The sequence below is a fragment of the Neomonachus schauinslandi genome, chromosome 12 (genome assembly GCF_002201575.2).
Source record: "Neomonachus schauinslandi chromosome 12, ASM220157v2, whole genome shotgun sequence".
Lineage (NCBI taxonomy): Eukaryota > Metazoa > Chordata > Mammalia > Carnivora > Phocidae > Neomonachus > Neomonachus schauinslandi.
The window spans coordinates 69389917-69404027 of NC_058414.1; the positions used below are offsets into that span (position 1 = coordinate 69389917).

The 14111-nt window shown below is 44.4% G+C and overlaps 1 protein-coding gene across 1 annotated transcript; it reads left to right on the forward strand.

Moving 5' to 3' along the window:
* LSMEM1 (leucine rich single-pass membrane protein 1) lies at window positions 1–5667 on the forward strand. The gene is made up of 3 exons (XM_021699413.1): window positions 1–130; window positions 1845–1973; window positions 5537–5667. The coding sequence occupies exons 1-3, from the start codon at window positions 7–9 to the stop codon at window positions 5665–5667; spliced, it is 384 nt and encodes a 127-aa protein (XP_021555088.1). The 5' UTR covers window positions 1–6.
* The last annotated feature ends 8444 nt before the right edge of the window (window positions 5668–14111 follow it).

Consider the following 14111-nt stretch of genomic DNA (forward strand, 5'->3'; position numbering starts at 1 on the left):
GGAACAATGAATCATTCCCAGGACACCGGCCCTCGAGGCATGCCTGAAGACAGAAAACTTTATATTGTGGATTCCATAAATGACTTAAACAAACTAAACCTCTGTCCTGCCGGATCACAGCACCTTTTCCGTATGTGTGCCCTCCCAGGCTTGGTGGCCCTTCCTGGCTTCTAGGCCACCTAAAAATAGCAAATGCTAATCTGGCCCTGTTGGGGGTGTGTGGGGGGGGGAGGGGAGGCATTAGGAACACCTCAGCTCTGGAAGGGCTATTTATTATCAGGCAATTTTTGTTTTTGTTTTCTTAATACTTGGCAGGCTTAGGGGCTTGACTCCTAAGCAAGATGTGGAATCTGTCTTCAAGAGTTCTGAGACGTTCTGTGGAGTGTCTCTCCCTGGAAAGGGGTAGAGGCTGCAGGTCTTCCAAGAGGTTTGCTTCTCCCTCTTGGCGGCTGTTGCACCTTCTGGGGACCCCAGCCAGGTCACCGGTGGGACCCACTTTCCTAGAGAGCTCTGACTTCGTAGTGGGTTCCTGGAATATGCTCCACGCATTCCTCCAGCTTTTAAAAAGTCATTAGAATTTTTCCGGGCAAAGAAGTCAACTTCATTTTCTGCTTACAAATTACAAATGGCCCCAATTAAAGGGTTAAAAAAAGGAGGGGAAAAACAAAACAAAAATCTGCTAAATACTAAATGTGTACTTTGTTCCCTAAATATTGTAAACGAGCTCGATCAGCTCATTCTGAGCCCCATTTTTCCAGCTTAAACTCTGACAGTTAAACACAAGCACTAATTTTTCCCCTGGCCAATTGTTCCATTCCCATTCTAAACTCGGACTGTCCCACATTTATATCTATCATTCCCCTTCTCAATCCTTCCTGAGGTCTCGCTTTTTTCTTCATTTTAATGCATTCGGGTTTTCACCTGCCTTTATTGCAGTCAGTCTCAATAGAAACAGGTGTTTGGGTGCCGGCTTAGGCCATCGCTTTGATTAGGAAGCAAAAGTTGTTTCAGGGTGACAGAGCCCAGGACACAAGCCACCCACCGAGCTACAGTCGAGCAGCACAGTGTGTGGGACGGATGCCAAGTAGGAGAGAATACAGAAAGGAAGTCGTTCGTCTGTTACCCCAAGTTTCTCTATTTCTTATTGAATTTAATTTGGGTGTTACCAGGCACGCAGGCCTTACAAAATGATGGCCACATGCAGACACTTCATGCTCGGGCTGACCCAAGCTGCTCTAGGAGCATGGTTACAGTCTCAGTTTAACTGCAGGACATTTAAAAGAACCTTGTTTCCAGAGCAGGTCCGTCCCAGAGACAGTTCTAAGAAACCAAAATACGTCGGCGCCATTTTTCTGTTTAAATGGGTGTGGGCTAAACTGATCACTCCTATGTTGCAAGGAGTTTCCTGGGAGACATCCCAGAGTATTCAGCCTTCTACTCAGAAGAGGTGTCCCAGCCAGCTGTGTTTTACTCGGGGGTCACGTTGGGGGAAAGGGTGATAGAGCCTCCATCGCTCTGAACCCTTAACGCATGTAGCCTCCCCCACTCACCCAGAGAAAAGCCCAGGTCCTGCTCCTTCAGTGTTAACACCATCTTCAAAGAACTTTCCAAGGAGATTACTTAACCCTGCTTGTTTTTTGAATAGCAATGTTGAAGAAGGTAAAAAATTCACAAAGAGCACCAGCCCAAAGACATTCCTAAAACATAAGTTACTCTCCAGGGTGATGACAGGGGAAAATGGGCATATCCCCTACTCACACCTCTAATCATGGGGGACCGGTCAGGTCTGCGGACAAGCTGCCTGCTGAGGAGTTTTTGTCATTGTTGTTTTTGTTTCCTATCAGCGCTCCAGGAGAAAATCCCAGACGTTGGCACTAACTCAGGAAATGGAAGTCATAGTCTATTTTTTATGGGGCTGATAATGGTGCTGATTGTCAGCCTGGCCCTGGTTTCCTTTGTGATTTTTCTAATAGGTAAGTACCACCGACATGTTCTCATTACTTAAACACTCTTACTTTGTGGCTGGTTGTTTAACTTTGTTCCGGCAAGGGGTCCCTGCTTTTTGGCACTCACGGCTACACTCCCTGAAAGACAGAGGGAGGGCGGGTGCCCTGAGTGAGCCCTGCAGCTCTGGGAGGGTCACGGGGACACGAGCCCACAGTGCCCAAAGTTCACAAATGCCTACTATGACTTTACTGTCTTACTTGGAGTCCCTCGCTGTCAAACGGTCGGCGGCTTATCCTTGCTGATTCTCGGTTTGCTTGATCCCGGGCATAACCCCTCCATTAATTCCGCTCTGTACCAGAGTCACATTCAGGCTTCGAACCCCTTTCCAGGTTTTCTCACTTCTCAGGAATCAGCTGGAAGCACTGAGGGTTGGGGCAGGGTCCCGGAGGCAGCGTTAGGGAGGTGTAAGGCCCTTCTCTCCAGTTTGACACTGCCTGGGCTGTGTGAGCTGCCACCACCCCCCCCCCGCCCCGGTGACCCGGGCTGTCCCACACAGCTCCTCAGCCAAGAGACCCCCCCAGACCTCAGTGCCCTGGTAGCGGCAGGGCTACTGCCCCCTCCCCTCGAGCCCCCCAGTTTTCTCTCTCAGCTGACCCCTGCGGGCCATCATCCGGGATTTTTCAGCTCCTTCCCAGATCTGAGAGGAGGGAGTCATTTTTGATACCTTTTCCCCCCCGGATCCACCACACTGTCATTTCTTCTGCCCTTTCTTACTCTGCAGGCCGTGTAGCCTTCAAAAATCTTCAAGGAGAAGTAGAGCCCATGTCTTTGGAATGCCTTTAATTTAAATTCATTCAGGATTAGAGGTAGAGGTGGTGGTGATGCGGGGGGAGACAGGTGGGCAGAGGGCGTGACTCTTTTAGAGCTTCCGATGCCTTTTCTTCCCCAAACTCCCGCCTTCCAGCTAACAGGTCTCTATCCAGTCTTGGGGGTGGGGCAGGTGGGGAGGTATGATGTTTAATCGCTTCTCTCTCGCCCAGCCGTTGCCTTCTTGCACTTGAAGCTGCAAGGGCAATTCTCCTTACAGTAATGGTGCCCTTGTATCTGACCGCCTGTTGGATGTGGGTTGTTCCTGAACCTTCAGGGCCAGAAAGAGCCCATGGGTTACTCTTCTGAAATGTTACACCAACCAAAATGAATGCTCCCATTATCATTCTGCCACACGCACCTGGGACAATGGCTGAGTTAAACTACGAGGAAATTTTAGGTATGCCCACAGACAGGAGAGCCACCCAAAGGACCTCCTCTCTTCTGTGGGATGATAGGTAGTAAGATTAGGGGTAATGCTGATAACATATACTATCTATTGGGCACTCACTGTCGCAGGCACTGGGCGAAGCACTTGATGTCTGTTTGCTCACAACCTCATAACAGCTCTCTGGTGTAGGATCTACTATTATTCTGGTTTTATGGATGCTGAGGCTTCGATTATTTACCGTGCCCGAGGTCCACAGCTGATAAGTGCCCAAAGACACTCCCGCCCGACCTCAAAGAGCATGCACTTTGTCACCGTCATTATAAATATGGTTTATTTTAAATTTGCCGCTGGTGTTTTATATTGAGGGCAAAGTCATACGAAGAAATGGAAAGAAGACATGAATAAAGAATGTCTTTATTGGGCAGTTGCTCTGTGCCAGACACATAAATCCATTATCTTCAGTTTTTACCTCTTAAGATAGTATTTAATATTTCTATTTCATCAATGCGAGACTAAGGCCCAGAGAGTTTACCTCTCCATGTTTACCCTGCTAATCAGAGGCAGAACCCTCATCTGCCTGGCTCCAGAGCTCCCCTGCCCTCCATTGCCTACGCTGAAGTAATGAAGTAAGGACTTCCTGTGGCTTTCGGACAAAGCTTAACCTAAGACCAGAGTTGGTTCAGGCATCTGAACTTGGCCTGTGCTCATCTTTAACAAGGAAATCTTTTTGCTCTCAGTGGGATTTAGTGCAAATTTGTAGCCTTTTCACCGATGAGAAAGAACCCGTATTCTTTATAACTCTGGTCTTTTTACATAAGAGAGAAGACTTATTTTATACTGATTACTTTCTTATTAAACCATGGGGTCTTGGGGCGCCTGGGTGGCTCATTCGGTTAAGCGTCTGCCTTCAGCTCAGGTCATGATCCCCGAGTCCCGGGATCGAGCCCCGCATCGGGCTCCCTGCTCAGCAGGGCGTCTGCTTCTCCCTCTCCTCCCCGCTTGTGCTCTCTCGCTGTCTCTCTCTCTCAAGTAAATAAATAAAAATCTTAAAAAATAAAAACCCTATGGGGCCTTTGTTTTTGTCATAATCTCTGTCCAAAAAAGCAATAATAGACAGCAAGGGTAGATTACTATGGATGCCTCTGGTAGCAGTTTCTAGTGGCCAAGCAGTGGATTCCAGAGAATACTGGGTGCATGGGATATTATTAAGTGTGGCCTGGAGAAAAAAAGGATTCTATGGTCAAATGCGTTTGAGAATTGCTGAGTGAGCTAATGCTCAAAGTGTTTTTTTGCTTCCTGTGAGTTTCCAAGAGGCAAGTTAGTATATAATTTTTCGGTAAACTTTTTTGCCCATGCAACTCTTTTTCTTTTTTGGAATTTAATTTGGAATCAGTGTATCATGGGACACGCTTAAGCCAACACGACTGCTGCTTCCTTCTCTGTTTGACTAATGTTCTAGGAGGTTCCCAAGAGGGGAAAGGATCTCATGTGTTTCACATTCTCCTCCAGGAGCAAGTGGGATTCCTGCCTTGCTCTGCAGCAAATCTCAATTAAGATCCTTCCTTCATGTCTTGGACCCTAATTCATCCATCCTAATTTTTTAAACTTGGGGAAGAAGCAGCTTCTGGGCAACAATTTGTCCCAAGCCTGGAGGGGAGGCGCTAATGTCTAGTTGCCCTTCCCACATTAGTTGATCCACGAAAGCCTCGTGGCATGTTACCAATATCATTAGTTCCTGAAAGATGCCTTGGAAAATTTAACTCTGTGATCAGCAGACCTCAGAGTGTTCCATACCATAGCTGACTTCATTGCCAGTTCTGTTTATTTTGAAAGTATTGTCTCTGTTCTTAGGAGGGTCTGAGGGGAATTCTTACATATTCGTTTATGGGCTGGTAATCCAGAACCAGCAGAGCTATGTCAAAAGAGGCTGAAACCCAGAAAACCTCATTTCCTGATGAGGAGCCGAAAACCTTTTGAGAAGAGGTCTCTGAAAAAGACAATGTAACAATCCCTTCTCTGACGTGCTCATAATGAGACATGCTGGGGGTTTCCCTCGGTTGCTCACAGTGATGTTTCTCAGCCAAAATCTGCGCAGAGCTTCCAAAGGTAGTCGAGGCTGGCCCCAATAAATTATAAAAATAATCCACTTGGTAGATAACTTGAGTCTTCAGCAATTTCTCTCCCGGGTTTCTGGGCTGCCTGGGATATGGGAGCAGGGAACTTGCCAAGGGGACCTTTCAGCACTCAGCTAAGCTCCAACACAAGGCACTAACGAGCCCCGATGGAACAGCCTGGAAACCAATATAACACAGTCTGTTTTCTATTTTGAAGTTCAAACTGGAAACAAGATGGATGATGTGTCAAGAAGACTAACAGCTGAGGGAAAGGACATAGACGATCTTAAGAAAATCAACAGCCTGATTGTAAAGCGACTCAATCAACTGGACGCTGAACAAAACTAAAGAAATGAGCATCCAAAAGCAGCTGCTGACGCCGGAGCTTCACACTTTACTGGGCGTGCACAGGGTTATGAAGTGAGCATGCGCATTTCTGCAGGCAACAGAATATCTGGTTCGTGATCCCAACCCTGGGGCCAACTTTCTGCTACAGGGATGGGAGCAACTCCAAGGCAAAGGGGCATGGGATAGCAGCCAGAAAAGGGCTCTTTTTATGGTAGGGTCCTTCTGCTTCCCTGGGGTTTAGGGTGGCTGGCATGAAGGAGAACCAACAGTTAGCAAGAGAATTCGGCTCCGTACCTACACCTTCTCTTACAAAAGGAGTGTTGTCACCAGAATAAGTTCACTGTACCAGTGAGGTTCATGGCACCTCATGCGCCTTTATGAATTCCTGTGACAGCCTAATGAATCCAGTGAGTTATTTGTATTCAAGGGAACCAGGTGATGACTCTTCTCAATAAAAAATTCTGCTCAGGTGATTAAACTCTGACTCTTCCCCAAGGACAGGGGATGGGTGGGTTTCAGAGCCAATTGCCTTCTGGTATTTGCTAGTAGTATTGATATGATATATGGTAGGGTGGGGGTCAATAGAGAGAGCCTAAGTTATTCAACCAATGTTTATTGAGCTCTTTGTGCAAACCATCTGTCTACTTTAGAAGAGTTTACATTCAATTGGGGAACAAAGGAAATGTATGGTTATATATATATTATATAAGCTTTGTTGGCATTCTTTCTCATGAAAAAAAATTCTTCAGTGTTCTGCTGCTTAATTTTGAAGCAATCTGATAGGTTTGTGGTCTTTACTAAGCTACAGTAGGAAACTGTGTATTTGGAATATTTGAAATCGGCCCTGTTTTAGCCCAAAAGGTAAGGTACACAGTTTGTGATATAAGATATGGTGTGATATAAATGAGCTTAAAAAGCATATGAGTCTTAGAAAATCTTTTATTTAATACAAATATATTGTGCAAGTTTATTGAAGAATGCATTGCGATGGGGCACCTGGGCAGCTCAGTTGTTAAGCGTCTGCCTTCAGCTCAGGTCATGATCCCAGGGTCCTGGGACTGGGCCCCGCATCGGGCTCCCTGCTCCACGGGAAGCCTGCTTCTCCCTCTCCCACTCCCCCTGCTTGTGTTCCCTCTCTTGCTATGTCTCTCTCTCTGTCAAATAAATAAATAAAATCTTTAAAAAAAAAAAAGAATGAATTGCGATTCTGTCATTTTGGGCTGATCAAAAACCTGTCATTAACTATTAAACACATACACATTTACATTTTACAACACTAGTTGATGAAATAAACACAAGACATTTTACTTACCCATTTTTGCCCTCAAAAACATTTGTCCTGCATACTTACTCTCTTCATATGGATAGATATCATATAGAATATTTTAATAATCTAAAATTTGTGTTTACTGGAAAATTCTTATTGCACTCTGATGGGTTGTGGCAAAATAATTTATCAGGAGGGAGAGAGACGCAGGGCTCAATCCCAGGACCCTGAGATCATGACCTGAGCCAAAATCAACAGTTGGATGCCCAACTGATTGAGCCACCCAGGCGCCACTTTTCTTTCTTTTTAAACAGCTTTCCTGAGCTATCATTGACATGTAAAAATTGTATATATTTAAGGTATACAACTTGATGTTTTGGTATACATACATTGTTGAATGAGTACCACAATTAATTAACATGCATCACCTCTATACTTACCATTTGTGTTTGGGGGCACTTGGGGGTGAGAATATTTAAGATCTGTCCTCTTAACACATTTCAGGTATACAGTATTGTTAAAGACGTGATAAAAAAGTAAGTCAGAACAAACTTAATTCTATGTAACGAGTGGGAATTGCGCGTATGTGCCGCACCCAGTGGTGTCGGTTGTGCTGGGCTTCCCTGAGCCCACACTACGGATGATCCAAGAGGAGGCTGGGTGAGGTGTGGTCCTCTCTCCAAATGGGCTTCTGATCTATGTCATACGGTATGTTAGTAACAAATTATTTTCCAACCTGGGGAAGATAGGTGGGACATTACCTTTGGTTGGGGATGGAGGGCATTTTGATAAGCATATAGATTTTATGAGAACAACTGATCAAATACATCCATGTCAATTGCTTATAATGGTAATACTTCCAGCACCTGATAATAATATGCTGTCTTAATGTCTTCCTCGGAGAGGCCTTGATATTTAAGATTTTTAAAAAAAATTTTGGTCCTTGAACCAAAAGATTTGGTTAACACCCCCATATTTCTTGCTTTTTAAATTATGAATACCTAGAGAAAACAGACGGAAGCATTTAACTTGTGTTGCTAAATGCCTGGCTCTGCGCTGGTTTCTTTATATAATTTTTTTAATCACAAGAACGTGCGCGGTTTCTTAAAAATGGATTAGATGATTACTTCAGCCTGAAAAAAATTTTTTCTTATTGTTTTCAATTTGGTTCTACAGAACAAGTGAATTGTAATCACTGGAAATGGGGTGGGAGGGGGGAGAATGTTTGTGTAAATAAGACATGAGAAACCAGTATCGACCTGTAGCCACAAACAGCAGACCGCAGTGGCTAGCGTGCTCATTGAGGGATCACCTGGGAGGCTTAAAAATCCCCCAGAGTCCCGACCTTACTCTCAGAGATTCTGAGCTAGCAGGCAGGGGGTGGGGTTGGGAGCTCATGTTTTTAAAAAGTTGCTGTGATGATTCTGGTGCTCCGTTTGGATGGGTGGCTGAGCAGATCATGGATTTGGAGTAAACTTGGGTTTGGATTCTGGTACTATGCATGAGTAGTGTTGCCTTGACCTCTCCTCACTTCCTCAACTTCCCTGACTTTCAGGTTGTTCCTCGGTAACACGGGAGGGTATTGCTTCTGGTGAGAACGGGGAATTTGGTAGAAAGTTCTTCAGGCTCTGTAGTGTTTATAAGTCATTAATAAGTTGTACATTAAAAAGGGGGACCATCGGGGCGCCTGGGTGGCTCAGTTGTTAAGCGACTGCCTTCTGCTCAGGTCATGATCCTGGAGTCCCGGGATGGAGTTCCACATCGGGCTCCCTGCTCGTCGGGGAGTCTGCTTCTCCTTCGGACCCACCCCCCTCTCATGCTCTCTCTCTCTTTCTCTTATTGTCTCTCTCTCTTTCAAATACATAAAATCTTTGAAAAAAGTGGGGGACCATCTGGTCATTCGTGGATATTATTTTTAATCTCCAGGGAACATTCATGATCTCTTGTCAAAGACCTATGAATGTCTTCAGAAGAACACTCCACTTTCTACTTTTCATTTCCTTCCCTTCCGCCATATCCAGACCTTCTCAACTGCACTTGGCATAAGCTCCAGTTGAAGGGGCTATTTCACTTTTCTGAAGAGCCTTTGAGAGCCATTCTGATAGCAGATGTGAGTGAGATGCCGGGAACCCTGAGAGATAAGGGTTCTGAAGAAAAGCCAGACAGGGACTCCTGCCCCAGGAGAGCAGAGAAGGATGATTCCTGAAATAGTAGCTTTGTGATACCATGACCTGTGGGCTTCTGGCAATGTGAGACACACAAACCTGACCAGGCAGGTAGACTGTCCAGCAGTTTGTCTTTTCACATACATTGGAATGTGGTGTCTTTGACCTTGATCTAAAGACACAAAAGATTCAGATTTTAGATTTTTGATTGAGAGAGGTAGTGCTGCTCTGGGCGCTGCCTAAGGGAGAGGCCTGTTTGCACGTGAGAATGACCCTCCCTTGCCCCAACCCCACTCGTTCTATCAGATTCCACCTTGTCTTCATTTCGAATGAGAACCTCCTGTCTTCGACATCTTCAGCTGAAGACATTTTATAGGTCTTTTGACAGACTACTGACGTTCCCTAGGGACTAAAAATACTGTTGAATGGTCAGATGTCCCTCCTCTTTGATGTAACAGTTACAAGTGACTTAGAAATAACTCTACAGAGGTGGTGAGATAACAAAATAGAATCAATACCAAAATACTCAACAATCAACTGAAACCAGTGACAATCATGTACATGAAGTGAGGCAAATGATGAATTCAGTCCTCAGCACGGAGCAGCAGAACCAAGCAGTGGAAATGAGCTGTGATTCCGTTTGCACTGAGTGGTGCAGCTCTTCAAACTGCCAAGAGATGAAAACTGGGCTTACGTGTCGTTGAATTTTCCGTGTTTGCAAGAGTTAATTGGGGCAAAGCTTGTGTTGCCCCTGAATTTCCCTCACCATCTAAAAGAGACCAAGCTGGACCTATAGGAAGTCACACAATTGGTCAGAAGGAAATTCGAGGAAGCTTTTACCTTTGTTTTACTTCTTCTTTTTTTTCCCTTCTAAGTTGGTCTTGCCAATAAAATAGTAAAGATTTTTCTGTAGACCTTTGCTTTCAGGCCGGGAATGTGGGGAGTAGGACGTGAAGGGGATGAGGGCAGAGAAAGCAGCCGTGGTGTGAAACAGAGAGCCCACGGGCAAGGCTGCCGTGTTTGCAATCTTCCTAGATGGAGGGAGACATGGGCTAGCTGCTCTGTGTCTTCTCACAGAGATGAAGGCATGGGCTGTGGGAAAGGAAGTCATGATCCTAGCTTTTCCTTGTTTTTTTGGCTTCCTCTGACTCTCATGTCTTTCTAAATTTCAAAACATGATGCATTATTCATGGACGAGTCCTCAAAGACACAGGAACAACCTTGTTCCATCGGGAATATTCTTCCTGATTGTGGACCGCTACTGCCACAGAGCATTTATTGTCTGATGAACAAAGGGAGTAGGCCAAACAATTGAAAGACCAGTTAATAATTTAATTATGGCTTCTTAAATACCAAAAATGTCTAATTCCCCATGCCCTAAAGTCATTTTAAATATTGCCACAGACTAAATTATAATTCTCTTCCACATCCTCACTCCCCCAGACTTCTTTAATATTGATGAGTTGGGGGTCAACTTCTGAATCACACTTAAGGGCTCAGAAAGAGTTTCTTACAGACTCAGAAAATAAACAAGGAAAAGACATTAGGACCTATTTTCAAACCTTCATTCGGTACAGATGATAGAAAACCTGGGTTCTTTCCATATTACTTGTAGAAGTCACAAAGGAATCTTCCATAATCATTACCCCCATCAATTTGATGCCATCTCTTTTTCCTTTGAACTAGAACTTGATTTGAACCTCCCTGATTTTGCCTTGTCATTGTGTGCTTGCGTTGTACCCTTTGCATGGCTCTCTCGTCTGGGCTTCCTCAGGGCGTAGTACGTTGCTCAATAATGTGAATGTGTGCAATTGAATCAAGCTAGGAAGTCTTTCCAGTTTGCCTGCATTGCCTCTGATTTGCAATTAGAACAAAGTGGTGCTCACTAATAGGAGAGGAGGGACACCTGGTGGCAGTTGGTTATTTCAGAGGAAGGAGGTCACTTTGAAAGGAAGAAAGGAGGTGAGTGTTAAAATATAGTTTGATATCAATGGGAGGGTGAATGTTTGTTTCAGACATAGGACATCTGTGGGCTTATGTCTGGGGAAAAGGCTATTAGACTAGAAGATCACAAAGATAGTGGTGAAGACTGTGTGCTTTGGGGTTGAAGGACCTTCCTTTGAATCTGGTTCTGCTGCTTGCCAGCTATGTGACCTTGGCTAAGCTATTTACCTTTTCTGAGTGTTGGTTATCTTACTATAAAATGGGAATGATCCCACCTAATAAGGTTGCTATAATAATTGAACAAAATGATGCCTAGTACCTGGTAAGCACTTAATTAAGGAGAGTGGCTGTTATTTTTCTCATTCACAGCCAAGTGCTGAGAGCAGAGTTTGATGCCAAGGAGTGGGTTTTCTGCTGGCTCTGGTGAGAGGTTCATAGTTTTCCTGAATTTTGGGAAAGTCCATAGAGGGGGCCTCTTTGATCCCACTTTTAAGAAGGTCTGCACAAGGTAATCTTGTTTCAGGTCTGTCAGGAAGTATCTCCCTATGAACCAGAGGAATTTATCAAGCTCCTTAAGTATCTTTTCACCGCACAGACATTCCACCCTCATGGAACTTACCCCTAAGTGGGAAGATATCACTACACAACAGAAAAACAAGAAATAAGGCATAACCGTTTGGGGCATAACCCCAATTTTGTGACCCAGAGAGTAAGAGCTGGAAAGGTTCAGGGAGGGAAGGCATGTCCCTGAGCCAACAATACGCTGACCAGCTGTCCTGCTAAAGCCTTCTGTCCCCAGCAAACTGGGATTGTTTGTCACCCTACCTTCAGAGAGACTACTGAAGCCATCAGGAGGGTTTCTCTGAATGGCCATCTTCTCTCTCAACAGACCTACCTACAGCCTCGTTTCAACTGTGGCTTTTCCTCAAGACTTTCGTCAATGTGCAGCGCCTTCTGTCCTTGGTCTCAGTCTCTTTTTCTAACCTGGGACCATGATCTTTCTAGTCTGTCTGTCCTTTCACACTAGCTCCTTCTTGATACCCACGTATGTCTCTCTTACCCTAATAAATCCTTCTCCTGCTATCTCCTTTAGCCGGTCTTTTTTTCTTCTCCTTTGTATCTGAAGTTCTCGAAATGATGGGCTACACCTGTTGTCTCTTATAGGCGGACCTCCCATCCATTTCTCACTGCCTGCTGCAATTGAGCATTCACCCCTACCTGTCTGTGGAAACTGTCCTTGCTGAGGTAATAGAACTTACGACCTCATTGCTAGGTCCAATGACCATTTCCCAAACTTTTTCTTAGTGGACTTCTTTTTGTTGTATTTGACCTTATTAAACATTCCTTTCATGAAACTCTTCACTCTCTTGGCCTCTGGGTCAGCACTCTCCTGGTTTCCCTTCTGTACTCCTGGTGTTTCCATTCCCTTCCCTGCCGGGGCCCCTCTGGCTCTGCCTCCCTTCTCCAAGTTGCCATTCCCTGGGGTTTTGCCCACTGTTCTGTCTCTCCACACTATTTCTGGGTTAGTTTATCTTACGGTTTTAAATGCCACTTATATATAGATGATTTCCATATCTGTTTCTTCAATCCACATCTTTCTACTGTGCTTCAAATATAGAATGAATTGCCTGTTCAATATTTGGACTTAGGTAAATGGAACATGTTTAAAAGACTGGACCATAACCGCCATGAGGGTAGAAACTATGCTCTGTTCATCCTTGAATCCTCAGTACCTGACAGTGCCTGGCCAGAGGCGGGCTTTTTGCATGTATGAATAAAAGGTTGTAGCTATTGGAATATATTACAACCATGTGTATTTCCTACAACTTCTTAGTTATTAATACTATTTTGGGATAAGAAATCTCTAACTCTCTTAGGCCTTGTAAGCCTGCTGTCCTTTCTGCTAATGTAGCTTCTTACTCACTGAAGACAGATTGTGGATTCTGCAAGAAGAAAGGTGATTTAATCTGGAAAGGTTAGAGATGTTGCTTGATCAGAGAAAGATTTTATTAACATGAAGTGATCTCTGTGGAGGAACCCATTGTTCTGTGGACTCTTATGATGCAGCTCAGGCTGTCAAAGCACGATCTCATTAATCTTGTGCTTATTGTCCTGGGGAAGGAAGACTGGGGAAAGTCAGTTGGCAGGTATGACAGAGGGGGGTGGGGGGTCTTGCAGAGAAAGGGGGTGAATGGATGGTCCTTGTTCTTGCTTTAGTATCTCTCTAGATTTATCCATTATCTTAGATATGGGGGGAAAAAGACATTTTGTGAGAAGTGGTAAAATTCTTTATAGTCTTGGGTTTATTACAGGATCAGCTATCTATGTGGTCCAGTGTAAAATGAAATTGCAAGCCCTTTGTAAATTATTAATTCCAAGATGATGATAGGAGATTATTAGACTAAACAAAGGGTCCTGTGCGACTGCATGGGTTGATTGCCCATGAAACTGCCCTGGTTTGGAGACTCTAACTTGTGTTGGAGACAAGAAAATCTTTGTGTTGCTGGCTTTTAGTCAGTGTTGAGCTCAATTTCTGACTCATGAAGTTTAGAAAAAGAAATACCTGGCCAGCAAGTCATCTCTCCTTCATAAGGCTGGCTTGTACTTCCTGTAATGCACACCAGTTGTTCATTTGTCCCAAACCCCAAAACTCTTTGCATTATAAGTCTTTCCAGGTTTAATTCTTTTGTCCTGTTCTCATCCTGCTCTCTTCCTGTTAGGATTTTTGCACTGTTTTTATGACGGAATTTCATCCATGCATCCTTCTTTGCTTTTACTGTCTTTCAACCAGATTTTCCATCTTTAATTAACTTAGGTTGTCCTAAAAAAAAAATCTGCTCTTCTATGATCACTTTTAGGTTTCCTTGGATTCTTTCCAATTTTCATTTGTTCCTCAGCAAATAAAGTGCTTAAAATGGAGTGTGGTGTTCGAGGAGCCATGGATGTGTAGGCAGCACTTGGCTGCCTTATCTTAGGAAACCTAGCTTACCCGTGGATGGCTCACCAGCCCCCATCCATTGTTATGGTCCAAATTATATCCACACTCTTTTCTCGTAATTGGCTCCTGT

Excerpts from the sequence above, each read along its gene's own strand:
- LSMEM1 (XM_021699413.1), top strand. The coding sequence starts at position 7 with ATGAATCATTCCCAGGACACCGGCCCTCGAGGCATGCCTGAAGACAGA. Across the intron at positions 131-1,844 it reads CGGATCACAGCACCTTTTCC|CGCTCCAGGAGAAAATCCCA; the intron begins GTATGTGTGCCC and ends GTTTCCTATCAG. Across the intron at positions 1,974-5,536 it reads CTTTGTGATTTTTCTAATAG|TTCAAACTGGAAACAAGATG; the intron begins GTAAGTACCACC and ends TCTATTTTGAAG.